Source organism: Pezoporus occidentalis, unplaced genomic scaffold (genome assembly GCF_034315485.1).
Source record: "Pezoporus occidentalis ecotype Australia unplaced genomic scaffold, CSIRO_AGI_Poc_V1 ctg61, whole genome shotgun sequence".
NCBI classification, from domain to species: Eukaryota; Metazoa; Chordata; class Aves; order Psittaciformes; family Psittacidae; genus Pezoporus; species Pezoporus occidentalis.
The window spans coordinates 3,325,110-3,342,199 of NW_026915955.1; the positions used below are offsets into that span (position 1 = coordinate 3,325,110).

The 17,090-nt window shown below is 42.0% G+C and overlaps 2 protein-coding genes across 2 annotated transcripts in view; one reads left to right on the top strand and one right to left on the bottom strand.

Annotated features, from left to right (window-relative positions):
* Window positions 1-7,728, bottom strand: part of MAP3K5 (mitogen-activated protein kinase kinase kinase 5) — a 102,493-nt gene extending 94,765 nt beyond the window's left edge. The window contains exon 1 of the mRNA XM_062639634.1: window positions 6,959-7,728. Coding sequence (XP_062495618.1) covers window positions 6,959-7,316 — 358 coding nt within the window. The 5' untranslated portion in view covers window positions 7,317-7,728. The remainder of the gene's footprint in view (window positions 1-6,958) is intronic.
* Window positions 7,729-13,791: 6,063 nt separating this feature from the next.
* PEX7 (peroxisomal biogenesis factor 7) overlaps window positions 13,792-17,090 on the top strand; it is a 45,364-nt gene continuing 42,065 nt past the window's right edge. Inside the window, exons 1-3 of the mRNA XM_062639666.1 lie at window positions 13,792-13,983; window positions 15,165-15,222; window positions 16,708-16,858. Of these exons, the coding sequence (XP_062495650.1) occupies window positions 13,863-13,983; window positions 15,165-15,222; window positions 16,708-16,858 (330 nt within the window). The 5' untranslated portion in view covers window positions 13,792-13,862. The remainder of the gene's footprint in view (window positions 13,984-15,164; window positions 15,223-16,707; window positions 16,859-17,090) is intronic.

The window sequence follows — 17,090 nt, forward strand, 5'->3', positions numbered from 1 at the left end:
AGCCTTTTCTCCACTGAGGAATATACTTTCATGATGTCTACTCAAACAGTAGCCTCATGATGAGTTTTACATCTTTACTGTATTTTAAGATACCCTAATAATTTCATAACCTGCCTTTCTCCCACAGTATTTGAAAACTAGTTCTAACACCCTGTCCTGGGTTCAGCAGTAGCAGCCATTTTTCTCCTTCTTAGTAGCTGGTGCAGTGCTGTGTTTTTGACTTTCAGCCTGGGAACAACGCTGATAACACCGATGGTTTTAGTTGTTGCTAAGTAATGTTTACTCTGACCAAGGACTTTGTGAGTCTTATGCTCTGCCAGGGAGGAGGGGAAGTCAGGAGGAAGCAGAGACAGGACACCTGACCCAAACTAACCAAAGAGGTATTCCATACCACAGCATGTCATGCCCAATATATAAACTGGGGGGAGTTACCCAAAAGGCCCAGATCACTGCTCAGGTTGAGCTGGGTATCGGTCGGCAAATGGTGAGCAACTGTATTCTCTTCTCCTGTTATTTCCCTTACCATTATTATTATTGCTGGTAACAGTAGTGGGTTTGTTATACCTTAGTTACTGGACTGTTCTTATCTCAACGGGTGAGAGTTAGTTACATTCTTTCAATGCTCCTCCCCATCCCTCTGGATGGGGGGAAAGTGGGTGGGGGGAAGTGAGCCAGCTGCTGCATGGTCCTGAGTTACTAGCTGGGCTTAAACAAAGACACACCCTGATGCTCTTAGCAGAGGAGGTAGTATTTCAAAAGCCTGCAATTTCCAACAATCCAATGAAAGCCTGGATGTGGACTGTCTATCCAGGTGTCTCACCAATATCACTGGGAGATTTAGTAAACTAGTACTGCAAGATCATTTATTATTTACATTACAGAAATGGCTGGAAATTCACACTAGTATCATGCATCTGTGCTGAGGGCACAGCTAGATGCTGTGCAAGCCTTTCATCTCAGGGAGAGACCTGAAGAAGAAACACTCAGGTGTTTCAGAATGAAATACTATTTTATGTTGAAGATGTGCCAAGTATTTGTTTTAGGTTTCTAATGATGCCTTTTATTAGAGTCCTGGATGAATATCCAGAGTCAAAAGGAGGTTTATAGACCACCCCATTTAAATGTTACAATATGTAACATGTTCAGACACAAAGACTTGGTACTTACGTACTTCACTTCCTGACATGTGTGATATCTTGAGAGTATGGCTCTCATCATCAACTCTATTCTGCACACCATCTGTATTACTAAACTACATGGTCTTGCTCCAACTCATCATTTGCAACAAGTGCTGCTGAAATGCAACTCGAGTTATACTGACATAACTGATACAACTATTTTTTTAGTAGATGCCTTTGACTCTGAAATTGGACAAGAATAACGCATCAGGATAATTTCTGCTGTCTTAGGGAGAATTATCATTTGGAACAGGGATTCTCTAGTCACAGTGCTCTAAAAACAGTAGCGGTGATTCAGCAGCACCTGGAGAAGAGGGGGTTGGGAGCACCAAAAACGTAAAATAACTGATGGATGCAAGCGCTGCATAATCACAGAAAGCATATGCAGCATTTCAAGTGTCTGACAAAACTGTGAGTGAAATGAAAAAAAATGATAATCTGGAAGTACAGAGAAAAAGAGGTGAAGACACCTAATCATTCTGAGATACAACATGGAGTAGAATAAAGCTTGCAGTTACTCTCTGTCTCTGGAAGTGACTTTTTACTCCTAAAAACAGTTAATACGGTAGGAAGCATGCTGCTTTTCTTTTTTTCTTCCTTTTTTTTTTTTTTTAACCATAATTGCTAGAATCAAGAACATGAGTTTTGAAAGAACATCACCTCTTTTGGGTTTAAGAGGAGAACCTACATTAGCATGTCAGAGTCACAGAACTTCCAGGTAACTTACAGAAAGGCATATATCACTTCAAAAACCAATTTAGCATCATAGAATTTAGCGTATAAATTTAACACAAAAGGAAGAAACTGCAAGAATGCATTTGAGCCCTGGTACTACTTTACTGCATTTCTGTATGCCTGTAAATGTATATAAATGCACCATTCACAAACGTTCTTTAAAGTCTGCAAAAACAATTTAGGTGTGGAGCATCTTCCAAGCTAAGTTCACTTTCACACAAGTGACTGTACTGGTTTTCCAAAGATTTTGTCCCTTTATATGCCAAGACTCTCCTCAAGCACATTCTACAGTATGTTTCTAAGCCCAGTAAGCTGACACTGCCAATTTCCAGCCCATGCCTGCATGAATTCTAAAAGCAACAATGCTGAATTCCAGAAACAAACAAACTAAACCTATTTTACTATCTCTCATTTGATGAACTCCATTTTAGTCAATCATTGCTGTTCTGGGGAATTATCTCACTGGCCCCACACAACAGCGTTAGTATAAAATACTCTATGGGTCGCTAATTTATGAAACTTGAGCATAAGAAGCTGAAGAAAATTAAATTCCCCAATATAAGACAACATTAAAGTTACAAGGAGATATTTGTATGACTTAATATGCTTAGCTTGAAAACCATCCTAACACAAGTGACTGCGCAGATGAGAAAACCCAGATCCTCCTCAGTCACTGTGTAACCTCTCTCATCTTCCATCAGTCAGTCCTTCTGAGATTGTTCACAAAAGTCAGAAGGCTTGACTTTGTGCTTCTGACAAAATTGCCATTCTTCCAAAAATTTAATTTTACATCTTTGCAAGATGAAGATATTCTGTAGCTTAATCCTGTAAGGCAGACAAGCAGGAGGAACACACACCTGAAGAGAATAAACTAAGGAGTCTTCTATCCATGAACTATGAGACAATGCAAGTTTCTCCAAGAAAGGATTTAAGTTACTTCAGAATAAGGCAAATTTCCAATGAAGTTTCTCTCTTACTACTTAAGGTGTATCTCCCCCAAGCATGAGATCAGTAACTTCTTCAAGAAGAAAAAAGCACAGCTTTCACCTTTACAGTACTGTACTCTGCAGATCATTCCAATACCCTCTTTATTAGTTAGCCTGGTTTTAACATTTGCACAACACCTGTCTTGCTAGTCAGCTGAACACTCACACCTAATTTACCCTGCCCTTTAAAATCAATACAATTTAAAAGTAAAATGTCAGATTACAAGATAAATAAGGCATTTATTAAATTGACAAAAAACTGATTAATCCTAAAAAGCTTGTGTGAAGAAATTACCTTGACATAGAGCACCTCCCTCCCATGAAGAGTTGACCCCAATTATTGATTCCTGCTTTTCTTTCTTTTTATGGTAATTTTTCCTTTTTTATTTATTAAATACACTCTGTTCAGCTAGTCCTTGATGCATTTGTGTAATACAAAATGTGTAAAAGATCTGCACATCCTAATTCAAACTGCCTAAAAAAGATGGGAAAGAAAATTAAAAATGCTTACCCAAGCAAAAGAAACTCTAAGTACTCAGCACTCATTTATGGCTCAGTTTTCAAAAGGAAATGAGCAATTTAAAAAAAAAAAAAAAAAAAAAGGAAAAAAGTCAAATCAACAAGACAGGCAGATCTGTTCATTTATAATGTAGAGAAAATATCATTTAATTACAATATGAATGGTTAGTAACCATGACTATCTACTACACTGTAGAAAGGCTTCCCTGCTAGTTGTTGGCATGTCTTTAATTGCCTGACTCTGAATTGTTCAGAAGCCTAATTTAAGAGAGACCTACAGCAACTTAATACAACTGGGGTGAAAACAAGCTAACAAAACCACCATAACTCTATCCTCTTTGTGAAGCAAAAAAAAGCCCTTGAGACAGTGGATCAAACCCACATACATTGAGTTTTGCAATGAGTTGGGCTAGATTTTCCCCTCCTCACTTTATTACCTTTTTAAGTGGAGGAAAAGGTGATAAATGTCTGACAAAAATAGATGTTTAAACACTTTTTCAATGGTTTCTAGGGTTGATTTGACACTTGCTTCTCAAGAAGCAATTTTTTTCTCTGAAATCAAGCAGAATTCAAACCATGCAAGCAAAAATACTAGAATAGGCTCATTCATAATATTTGATGCTTAAATAGTCCAGTTATACATAGCTAAGACCTACCCACTAGTCATATGCACTGCTAATTATGCCTCCACATTTAAGGACCATCGGTTGACTGAAGCTGGCAGATTATTAGTAGGCTAATCTACATTTAGAGCAGATGATGAGTATTTACACCTGAGATTAGATTTTATTTAATGCTCCTTGAAGCTCTCTTTGAAGCAGTGAAAGGCATGAAGTGAACCTACATCAGAGGTCAGCAAGAGTTCATAGTACTTATACAAAGCAGAAACAAGGCATTAAAATAGGAAGGCTTGATGACTGACAGATGTTATACTGTAACTCTTCCCCCCCACACCAAATCATAGTTGATTTATATGCATTATGAGAGTTGAGGTTTAATTCATTCAGTTATAAACTTTATTTTCTGAACCTTCATGAAATCACATCATTCCTGACTCTTGTGACTTAGTTGGCCTTTACAATAAGTCTAGTAAGACTTAGTATCTTGAATATGACCAATTAACTATCACCTAATTTGAAATTACTTTTACTGCTGACTTCTTTTTTGACATTGAGTCATGCTTGTACTATTTTCCCACACTACTTTTTAATAAATAATGTAGTGTGCAGACATTTTTTAAAAAATATTACTAATATCCTCTTTGATCACTGAAAGCAACACAGCAAGAGAGAGAGCAAGAAAGGTAATAGGAAAGGAGTCCAGGTCACCTACAAATGTACTGCCCTACCCCTTGTTAAAGCAGTTAAAAAGTAAAAATAATGAATCTGTGCAAAAAACCTGGAAAATAATGAATCAGTTTCACCCTCCATGACCTTTCTGGTTTTCTTCCATCTTCATTCTTCAGCTTACGCAGCTTCTACTCTTTAAATGCAACAGGATTAAATAAAATGCAACAGGAATAAAGAAACAAGTATGAAAACCTCACAGTTTCTAGACCTACATTCAGCATTAGAGCCAGCAGCACAATGCAGTTTCAGAATTGCAGCTGGTTTATGACTCCTCAGATCAAACAGTACAAAGTGGAGCAGACACAAACTTCTACGTCCTGCTCCCTTTAAGTCCAGAGGCTGAAAATGATGAACCCTCTTAGTTCTTGACATGTTTATGGACTTTGCTACTAAAGCAGAATGGCAAAGTATTTTTCCTGTTTTGCAACATTTGGATTACATTCCCACAGCTAAACACTACTGAAAGAAAAAGTAATGTTTTCACGTTTACACAGTTTGCTCAAAAGCCATTGAAATAAGCAAATGATATTACATAAGTGTGCAGTTATGTAGCACTATATGCCAGACACCTACTGCCAGAATGAAAAGGGGCCCACTTCAAGTCAAATCTCCCATTACAAGAAAAGCCTCCATGAACTGCTGAGACTCCGCCTATAGCACAGCTCAGAGTCTAAAAATTAACCGACCTAAGAGGCACAAAAACATCACGGATAATTCAACTCTGTGGCCTCACTACGCAACAGCTTCCACAACAGAACCAACAGACTCTCAGGTTTCACCCGCCCTGGAATGAAAAGGTGTCAGGGTGCCTGAAATCTGAAGTAGTTCTCCACTTGTGCAGAGTATAGGATCCATACAGAAGCTCTGTGGCCTTCCACCTGTGAAGACGGCTCCTCTGACTTCCAAGAATACTACCTCAAATGACACAGCTCTGCTACAGGCACAAGAAATAGGTTGTGACTGCATGCTTCAGAATCACCCGCCTCACTGAACTGAAAGCCGCATTCCACAAAGCAAACCTTGAAGTTTCAGGGAGATGACACCCATATGCATGCCCCTGCCCAACAGTCTTCTGTGGAAACTAGCTACAATATCACCGGGGTTGAGGTTTTTTTATTTGTTTGTTTTCTTTCTCTTCCCTTCTCCCCAGGAGAGGAGGAAACTACAAGATCAGTCAAAACTTTTTAGATGCTTTTTCTTGCATCTGTTTCACATACACAAAACCCATACCACACAATAAGCTTAGAATTATAGGTCAGGTCAACTTCCTGCTTTTGATTTAAGGCAAAAAGACACTAATTCAGTACTATGACTTTAGCTGTAAGAAGTCTTTCCAAATCTAGTAAGAAGGCTTTTTTTTTTTATGTTCTATGTTCATACCATGTATCTGCCGATAACATAAAAAAAGACAGGAAAGTTTTTTGTTACAATTTTTAAAAATGGGGTCAAGCAAAACATAACACAGAACCTTGGGTCACACCACACCTTCAGATGGAGCTATGACAGTTCTACAGCAGAGAAGCTTGCAAACCGGGGTGAGAGGATGCAGTAGGGGGGCGATTTCTGCGAACTAACCGGATTGCTGAGTGTAGCTCTTCGTTCAAGCCAATCCATCATAAACGTTTTATGCAACCAGTACCAGAGGCATAAACTTCCAAGTACAAACACACGGAGCGCCCCAGACACTGTCAGAACCAAGAAACTGTCGAGCTACAGCTGGTGCCAGATCTGCTTTTCAAAGCTCCCGGGGCCTCGCAGCTCCTGCCTGTTTCAGGCAAAGCTCAGCGTGTTGTGGTAAAAACTCGCATCCCTGCGCTTTGCTGGGAGACTGGGAGAAAGAAAGCTAGGTCATGTTTAACCCACGGGTAAAAATCAAGCGCTGACAAGTGCTGATTCACAGCGCGCTTGCTGACGGAGTGCTTCTCCTCCAAAACATATTAGCGGAGGGGACAAAACCAGGCTCTGACTCACTTTTACCTGTTCACGGAACCGCCGTGGCCGCCGGAGGGTATCACCGAGGCGGGACGGTGGCAGGGGCACCTCGGGTCTCGGCCCCCGGAGGACTGGGCGGCCGCCGCTGACCCCTCAGCGGGGAAAGCACCGCGCCTGCTCCCGCCGCCCCGCGGTGAACCCCGGGTGGCTGGGGCCCGAACTCTCACGGCAGCGATCAACCCCGGCAGGTCGCTCTCACCTGCGTTGTAGAAGCGGTCCAGCACGGCCGTCTCGCCGAAGTCGAGCTTGCCGAAGTGCAGGGTCTCCAGCGTGGCGCCCACAGCGTCGCATGCCTCTCGCAGGCTCTGCAAGGCACCGCTCTCTGCCGCCAGCAGCGGCCCCTGGCTCGCCTCGTTGATCACGTAGGTGACGGCAGTCCGCCGACCGACACCCTTGGCCCGCGTCGAGATGCCCGACCCGGCGGTGCCATCCTCAGTCCAGTCGGGCAAGAGGCTGCGGGAGCCAGGGTCGGCTCCCTGCGCCCGCCGGCCCAGCGGTTCCTCGCTGGTGGGGCTGGGCACCGGCAAGCTGATGACCCCCTCGCTGCTGTCACTCATCCCGGCGCAGGAGACGCCGCCGCCGCGGCGCGTCCCGAGCTCTGTGGCGCTGGCCAGGGTTAGGCGGATGCCATGCTGCGCCGCCCGCCCCGGAACGGTCCCGCCGAGCTGTTAAAGACGGAGAGAGGCGGCCGGGCTGAAGCGAGAGGCCCCCTTGGGCGGTAACGAGGGCTGCCGGAGGCGGGGAGACGAGCTCAGCCTCCCTCGGTGTCTGCCGCCGGCACCATGCCGCGCCGTTCCCGACCCCCCCAACCTACAAGGGCTGCCCGGCGAGCCGACCGCCGGCAGCTCAGCCTCCTTCCCCCGCCTCCCCCAGGACCTCGTTCTCCCTCCGGCCGCTTCGCTCTCCGGGGCGAGATTACTCGACCGCAGGGAAGAAACACTTGTGCGATCGCTCTTGGGCGCCCCGGCTTTTGCCAAGCGGCAGCTGCGAAACCACTGGCTGCGCGGGCTGAGGCGGCCCCAGGGCCGGACGCCTCCCTCCGGCCCCGCCTCCGGGCAGAAATACCTCTCCCCCCTCCTTCCCGCATAACGTACGCCGCATGTCGAGTGGGAGCTCTCCGGGCGGGGGAGCGGCGCCGCGTCCCCACGGGACTTTTCGGCTCCCTGGGCGCCCCTGCGAGGTGACAGCCATTGGAGAGGGCCGAGGGTGCCTGGAAGCAATCTGTCAAGAACAACTCGAAATGTCTGATAATTAGTGAAAATACCCCTTCTACAGAAAGAAACGAAGAAGTTGGGATAACTAGTACGTAGCCAAAGGCTGAGCTAACTTTGCAGGGTAGGCCTCCTAAGTCCAGGGAGAGGGGAAAATCCTTTGATACTTGAAATACTATGTGGTATGAAGGGAGAACATTCCAATCTTTCAGATGATTTGCAGGCCAAGAGTGAATGTCTAAGGAATTCAGACGGGGTTGGAGAAGGAAATGACATTGAGGCCTTTGAAGTGTGTTTTTAAACAGAAATGCTGTGAAATTGGCTTACTAGAATTTTTAAATTCTTAGGGGTTTCTATTAAATATCACAGGAGAAAAAGAAGGAAAAATAGTACTCTATATATGTATAGTTACATTTGTATGTCATATCAGTAGCTCTGTCCTGTTAAAACTGATGTTGGTAAGACTAAGCAACTTGTTGGCAGGAAGCCTGCTCTTGTATCATTGTTTTCCATGATCTCTGTAGACAGAGGATCAATTCTGGAATAATTAGAAAATTAGTCACTGCAGTACCTTCAGTTGCTGTGTTTGCTTTTGTGTTGAGCAGTCCCCTTTTTTGATGAGATATGCCTGGTATTTGCTTCTGCTGATAAGAAATGGGTAGAAGGGGTGGGAAGATGGCGAGGAAACCAAAGACTCATTTCTTACAGGGAAAAGTTAATATTTGCTAAGCGCCAGATACAGTAGGTTATTGTTTCTTGCTACAGTCTGAATGGCAATCGGTGTTTTTCTAAATTATGTCGTTTTCCACAAAACACAGATTCAGTGTTAATCCATTCAGCATTGCAGTTACATCACCTTACAGGAAGCAAGAACAATATGTCCCTGTTGCTCTCAAGAACAGCCTGTGTTTGTCAACTACAGAAGGAAGTCATAGACTGAAAGGAGACGGAAGCAGCATGCTATTCCACTTAGCATTACTGGCTCGTGAGGCTTGCTTCACTATCAGCACCGTGTCTTCCAAATTCAAGTTAGTTTTTCTGTTGATTTGGATGGGAGTGAGGCTTTACCCTAAACAGGGGGAAAAAAACATTCAAAATGCTTTTGAATAGCAAACACAAATTGCCCGTATTTTTGTAAAGTGGAAACACATCTTTTAATCTGTAAACTCCCTGAAGTACGCGATTAGACATTTAGGAGCTCTTGTGTTTTAACGTCTGATTAGATGATAATTCCAAGGATTAAAAAAAAATAATAATTAAAAAAAAAACAAACAAAAAAAACACCACCTCATGTTTTATGAGAAATACTCTTACCTTGTTCACTTGTTTCTAAAGGGCTATAAGATTAACATCTTTAGCACCGGATGATTTGCATATAATCACAATTGGGTATCGCCCTGTTCCAACTCTGTTTTTTTCTAAGGACAAAACTTGTAGTGGGTAGCTAGCTGGAAATTTTTTGAAATAACAACTCATTCTTCATTATGTTTTTACAGCTATACATCACTGGCCTCTAGGTTTAACCACACTTATAATTTTAACATCCAAGAATTTGCCAACTTTCTTAGTTGCAAATATAAATGCAATTTTTGATGAGTGACAAAGAACATATGATGGATGACACAGGCTTGATTTAGCCACTCAAACTAGTGTAAACAAGACCCAAGACCAGAAAAGGTAATTCAAATGTATTCAGATTTATAGAGATGAAATCTGTGCATACATGCATTTAACATAACTCTACCCAAATTATATTTTTCATGTATTATGGCCATTAGTGTCCAGTTAAGGGAGAAAAATTATTCTAGACTAATCTGCATTTTGAATTTTAGTAGTAGTGCTGATAGAATTGACATAATGGACTAAAATACATCGCTACAGATACTGGGTTTAAAATAGAGGCTAAATTTCATCCATAATTTAAGGGCCTTTTAATTAACTACTTTACAACTAATATACAGGTATATAACTAGCATACAGGAATGAGAGATTGGAGATGCACTGTAAACTCTTCACTGATAAGAAGGACAAAGAAGTTTGCAGCAGTGAAGTCCAATATGCTTCAATTATGGGTGTAAGAAAAGGCCAAGAAATTTGCAGATACAAAATCCAAGTGAGATCTTGAAAGTACTTAAACTAAAGCAATTTCTGTAAGCTACTGAACAGAACTCTTACAAGCAGCAGAAATGATTAAACTAAAATAAAAACCTCGTTTCTAAAAAGTTAGACTAAAAGTTAGGGTAAGGGTATCACTGTAGACAATCAGAAGCAGCCTTTACGTTCACTAGAAAGAGGGTAATTTTGTTATGAGGCAGTCAGCCACCAGTCTTTAAAAAGAGGTAAATCTATGATTACACTGAACATTTAAAGAAGTATTTAAGTATCACAAAGGGTCAGGTAAATGGAGACTGCTGATCATGGAACACTAGTAACACGATCAAGCTGTTTACCAAATTATGGCATGGTGCACATAAATGGCAGTCAGCAAATGCTGAGGGAGCAGTGCAGATACATCACTGGGTTTGGGTATTTCATCAGTCAGAACTGTCCTTGGAGCCCTTTCTGATGAGCATGGTGAAGAATGTGCGCAATTCTTGCTTTTTACCCTTCCCCCCCCCCCCCCCCCCGAACAACTCTCATGTTTCTTTCTAAATCTCCTCATCTAAATCTTCCTCTGCTCTAGTGTCTTTCCTCCTCTTGCTTATTTTGTTCCTTTAAACTTCCAGAAAAAGTCTCCATGCTAACTGCTTTTTCCTTCCAACTTCCACAACCCTCATTTTCCCTTTGCATTCATTCCTGCAGCCCCCTTAGTTAATTTCATATGTTTATTTTCATTGTTGCCAGTTTTGCAATCTCATCATGACCCTTGGGAAACTAAATGCTTTCCTTAAAGCTTCAGCTGATACAACTTTAATGACTATACGGGAATTTCAGCTGGGAACGAACATCTCTATGTTTCTGTTAGTCAATACACGCTCACTATTGTAGAAGACAATATTGATGGCACGAAGCCTAATGAATGGTTCTATAACTAAGACAGAGAAATGTTTACTGCAGTCTGTGAATATTTTCAGTTTTTTAAGCTACCAGTCCCTGCATGTGAGTGACACTGAGCTCACAATCTGGTAGAATTCTCTGGTAGAAAGCTCTTTTACATTTGTTTAAGTACTTGGACTAGAGCCTTCCTGATTACTGTTTGTGTGGCCCAGCAAAGCTTTTGGAAGGATTTGTGTATACAGCAGTGATGGTCACCAACTCACCTAACCTAGTTGTCAGCTGGCAACCTGAGGAAATGAGGGACATGTTAGTAACAGAACAGAGTTTATTGGATTTAAAAGAGTGGTCAACCCAGTGTGAGGATATTGCTGTAAGCATCTCAACTACCGATTTAATGCTAACGCGGAGTATGAATGTGAACTGAAAAGTTACAGCCTAAGCAATTTTATTTTATTTTTGATTCGTTGAAGTGATACTGGTTTAGGAATAAAATAATGGTGTAGTTGCGGCATTCCGCCCCAGAACCGAAGGCTCTCAGTTGTACGTGGAACGTGGCTGCCACCTACCGCTGCACGGGGGATAAACAGTGTCAGCCGGTGGCGAGGCAGGTTTCAATGGCTGCATATAAAATAACAATAAACAATGTAATAAAATGCTCCTGTGGTTGCTGATCCTTCATGTTTCTTGAATTTACTCAGCTGCGCAGGCGCTGAGGAGGAAACGCTGTCATGTTTGTCAGCTTTGTCGGGCCCTTCTCTCTTTGCTTGAAGATATCTTTTGTTTCTTTAATTGTTACTTCTCTCTGCATTGAAATCTTCCCACACAAATACTTCCACTCGCTGTTACTACTTTGCTTCCTACTTCTAAGTATCTTGAAAGCCTGAATTTACAGGTTTGCCTCTGAAAAAAAAATTGTTTTGGGAACTAGTCCTTCTCTCAGGACTTCCTTGTAACCTTTTATCCACTTCCTGATCTTGATGTCTACAAAAGTTCTTTTAACCTGTCTTTAAAACAAAGCTAGGCCACTGATAAGAACAACTTCCTGTTTGTGTAACCTCTTTGTGGAATTTCACTCATTACAAAAGATCAACTAGATTTGAAAATGGACTTGAAACCTTTACAATACTCAGATCTATCAATGATAAATTGTCCATAAACCAACTGGACTTACACTACCATCAAGCACTAGACTCCCAAACACCACCTCTCAAATAGCCATGTCCAAATCAACCTACTGCACCTCAACAGTGGCTATGATTCTTTTCAAATGTTGTTACTGGTACCCCAGCTGCAAAGAGCAATTACTTTTTTTAAAAAAAAAAAAAACAACAAAAAAACACTTTCTCTGAAAATTGTCTACAAACTTGGATTTTGAAAATATACATTGTTAAAAAAGATTCCACAGAGGCTAAAATCAGTGGAATTTGGCCTGTAGTAGCCAATTCCATAAGGTATTCCATTGCCCCAGGGTTAAAATAACTAACCTCATATCGTGTCTGTCAATAAATTAAGCCTATAAATTGCCAGTTGTGAGGCTTTGGGAGCTGTTGTGATAATCCAAATGATACACTAAATTGAGCTTCACTTGCAGTGGGTTTGGATTGATTTGATTCTAAAATCCTGGGGACTGTTCGATAGCATATTTGTTTTCATTTTTACCATGAGATCAAGAACTGTCTAATTAAGGGATCTGCATTTGAGTGCCAATTTAAGCAATTTGTGTGGCTTTGCAGTAGATTTTGTAGCTAAGGTTTAGTTTTAAATATAAAGCTGAGTAGCAAGAGTATGTAAATATCCTCCAAGCTCCATGATGTAACCTTGATTAAATAATCTAATGTGCCTTTGCTCCTTTGCTGTATCTTCCTAATGTGTAAAATAATACTTTTACATTTTTATCTTTACACTTATGGGTGGGTCACTAAAACTAATTAGGGTAGTCTGTGTCCAACTAGAATAATTGTTGTATTTTAAAGTTCTTTAAAGCATATGCAGGATAGAATGTAATAAAAGCTGCAGCTGATGCTCTGCTGACTTATTTCCTAAACCTGACCACCACTCCCTACCCACTTCCTTTCAAAGCCAAAATTCTCACTGGTTTGAACAGAATTTGTCATGGGTGTAAGAGATCTTGAGTTTGTTCATAAAAGGGCATTTAGCACAAGGGTATCACAAGATATGCATAAATATGCAGATAAAACATGCAGATCTATCCAAGAAACTAGAGGATGAAATACCTTACAATAGCTTTTTGAAAGGAAAATGACAGGTAACATACATACTTATACTATAATTGAGACATCTCATGTTCAAGCTGCTGTACACACAACAAACAGATGTATGTCTTAGTCGAAATACAAAAGAATGGATTATGTCTCAAGTTTGGAAGTCACCTCTGTCTCACCAGACAGGTGATTTTGCACAGTTGTTTATGATGAGAAACTGGCGGCTAGTGGTCCAAAGCCTGGTCGGGGCCACGTGACCTTAACCGCAAATCACCGTGTATGACAACCTAAGAGTACCAAGCGATGAATTTCTCAGTAGCCCTCCTAAGTTTGCAGCTCTCCCCTGAAGCGGTCAGAGGACAAAACCACGACGGACGAATAAGCTACCGAGGCCCAAGGCCGCCACCACCTCTACGGTCGGTCACAGAGGGACCCATCAGCCACGGCAGAAGGGGACGACCCGCAGCAGCTTCCCTGTGACCCCGGAAGGGGGTCTCTGAGGCGGCAGTGAAGCCCTCTTCAGCTGAGTCCGCCAGCGGGGCCCAGGGGCCGCCCCTTGCCATCGCCAAAGATGGCGGCCCCGGCACCGCACGCTCAGCACCGCCCGGCGGGCGGGGCGCTTCCGGCGGAGCCGCGAGCGCGGCAGGGCTCAGTGGAGGCCCGGCCGTGGATCATGGGCACGGCGGGAGGAGCTGCTTTGCGGCTGCCGGGGCTGCACGGCTACGCGGTGGAATTCTCGCCCTACTGGCCAGGACGCGTGGCTTGCGCCGCCGCGCAGTACTACGGCATCGCAGGTGCAGGCGGGGCTTCCGCGGCGGCGGGCAGAGGGAGGGTATCTGTTAAAGTCCGTGTCCAGTGGGGGCTCGTCGCGGAGGCTCTTTAGTGGATGGAAATCTGGGTGTCCGGGTCGACAGTCAGTGTCTGTGAAAGCGTTTGGGGATTTCTCTTCACGTTGCTTTTGTCCCGCACTGGTGCAGCCGAGCTGGGGCTAAGGTTGGAGCAGGCTGCCGGCCGGTGCTTCCCACTGAGCCGCCCCGCCCGGCGGGTCCTCCGGCCGAGGAAAGCGCAGACCCGCTGGTTTGATGGTAGTCTCACAAAACCCTCGCAGGGGAGTACTAATTTAATAGTGTCGAGAATAAATATAGGGGTAGAGACGTATCCAGTGTGACTAAAATGTCCTGAAAATAGTTCATCCTTCAAATTTTAACTCTTTAGTCTCGAGTCATTGAGTGTCCGAGCACATCCTGGCGGTGCCTGGTCCCTGGCAGAGTTTAAGGCCAGGTTGGACAGAGCCTTGAGCGACATAGTCTATTGTGAGGGCTTCCTGCCCGTGACAGGGGGGTTGAAATTAAATGATCTTGAAGGTTTCTTCCAAACCACATCATTCTGTGACTCTGTGGTCCCATTGAAAAGGCAAGCAGAGCTTTTCTCAGCAGTGATATTTTATTTTTTTATATTATTTTCCAGTGGGAGTATTGCTGCTGAAAACAATAATTTTAAATAAGTTTCTGAATGTGGAATGACTGACAATATCCCAGTCACATGGGAAAGCAGCACCCGTGTGTGTTTTCTCAGAACTGTTTCATTTCTGTTGAACCATGTTTGTATTATTTGATTCAGCAGAAAAAAAGAGTTTTATGTCTGCTCTGTTACCAAAAATGATAAAAAGGAACTTCATGCTGGTATGTCTGTAATGTGAGGGTCCTAGGGGAAATGCACTTAGGTGCTTTGTAAGTGAGTTGTTTCTTTTCCAAACTCATCTGCATGTATACTGGAGTAAACAAAACAAAAGCCAGTCTGATGTAAATGAATTACTGTTTAGAGAACATGAGACAGGAGGATGTTTATTTTTATGCAACTAATTGTATGGCCTCTTAAAGTTTGGATGCTCTTTGGAGCTGCCGCAGAACCACAGTAGTTTCCTTTGGCATGAGTGAACTAGTTTGTGATGTTTTGTTCTGTTTTGCTGGTTTAGGCTGTGGGACTCTGGCAGTGCTGGAACAAAATGAAGCTGGCATTGCTCTGCTCAGAAGGTAACATAGGTCTTGTGTTTTGTTTTTGCAAGAGAAAATCTTATTATGTACCTGTGCGTACAAGATGCAACCCAAATATTTTGGGTTATTGTTAGTGATAAGAAGTGTTGTATCTATGCTGCGCTATCTACTGAATGCATGTCTTTCTATTTACATACATATGATTCTATTTGTATTTACATACGAATGAGTGGTTTACATTTCATAGATTTTGTTATGGGAAGTAATCCGGATTGCACCCATTCCATTTTACAGAAAACCTCCAGTGTAAATTAAAAACAGCCTCTCTGCCCTACCTTAAAATGAAAAGTTTTAGCCTTTTAGGAAGAGCACATTGCCATCTAAGTTTATGCCCTTAAGATTGACTCGTACTGAAAATGCAGCAGGAAGCTCTGTAAAGTCATGGAGGTCCTTCTTAGGAGATCCAATATTTTAAGGGTTTGAGAAGAGTTTGATTTGGGTTTGGGTGGGAGGAGGAGAGAGGTTAGGTCAACAGCAGTCAAGTATTAAACCGTAAAGTTTTTTTTAAATAAAGTTTTGAAACAGCAATTGTTTAGGTTAACAGGGCTGAAATAGAAATGCTTAACAAGTAGTTAATCATATTCTGAGAAGCTGTTTAATTCCTAATTATAAAGCAAGACTCGTTGAAGTTGTTAGTTATGCTAAGTGCACTGGTTTAGTACTGTTCATTTCTATATTTCCAGTGACTCCGCTTATTTGGTGATAGAAAGTTATTTATTTTCCTGATTCATAAGCTGTGTCATTTTCTCTATTGGAACATTCTGTGTGCATGCCTTTCCCTCATCATTACTGCAGGGTGTCATGAAGTTTAACCTGAACTTAGCTGAACCTTCAGTGAAAAGGGGGTAAACAAATTCATATTTGCCATCAGATAACAGCAGGGTCAGTGATAGTTGTTGCAGAGCAACTAATACACGGTATCAGATCACACATGATAAATTGCTGGCATGTTGAAAGCACTTTTAAGGGAATGTATAGATCTTTAATATGTTCATGACAGTCTCTCTGTTGGTTTTTGGTTGTGACTCAGCTTCCTAATGGTGTTGTCAACTGGATAGAGCTCTCCCAACACAGTTTTATTTCTTTGTTTACCACAGTTGTTGCAGACAAAGAGCTCTTACCTCTGTAGCAACACCCTGGAGAAACCGTAGATAAGACTGAGACATGTAGTACCTCTGTCTCTGCTTGACAAGTTTCAGACTGAAATCAGCTTTAACTCTCTGTTTGTGGAAGGTCCTTGGCTCATTTATGCTTTAGCTTAATCAACCTATTCTGACGTACAGTTGTATAAGCTGATATTATGACAAGTTATTTGTAAAGAGATTTACTGGAAACTAATATAGAAAAATGCTGTTTAGGGTGGTAAAGAGGGTGACTTAAAGGAATGTTATCTTTACATGTAACTAGTCTAGACTTTAATGTTATGCTTTCTCACGGAAAAATGTCTTTACTGTTCCAATTTAGTTTTGACTGGAATGATGGCCTGTTTGATGTGACCTGGAGTGAGAATAATGAACATGTGTTGATCACTTCTAGTGGAGATGGATCTCTGCAAATCTGGGATACAGCTAAAGCCAAAGGTCCGCTGCAAGTCTATAAAGAGCACACTCAGGAGGTAAGCCAGGCAAACATGAAAAATTTAATGGACAATCTAATAATTTAATTAATAAAAGATTTATTTGTGGTCTTACAGTCAAAAGTGGGTTTTGTTGTCTATTTTTAAACTTTATTTGGATCAATGGTTCGAATTTATAACTTAACATTATTTTGAATATAAAGTAAATTGTCTATTGTAAATATTTATATATACACTCATACCCTGTAGTAGGTACCACTTAATTACATGA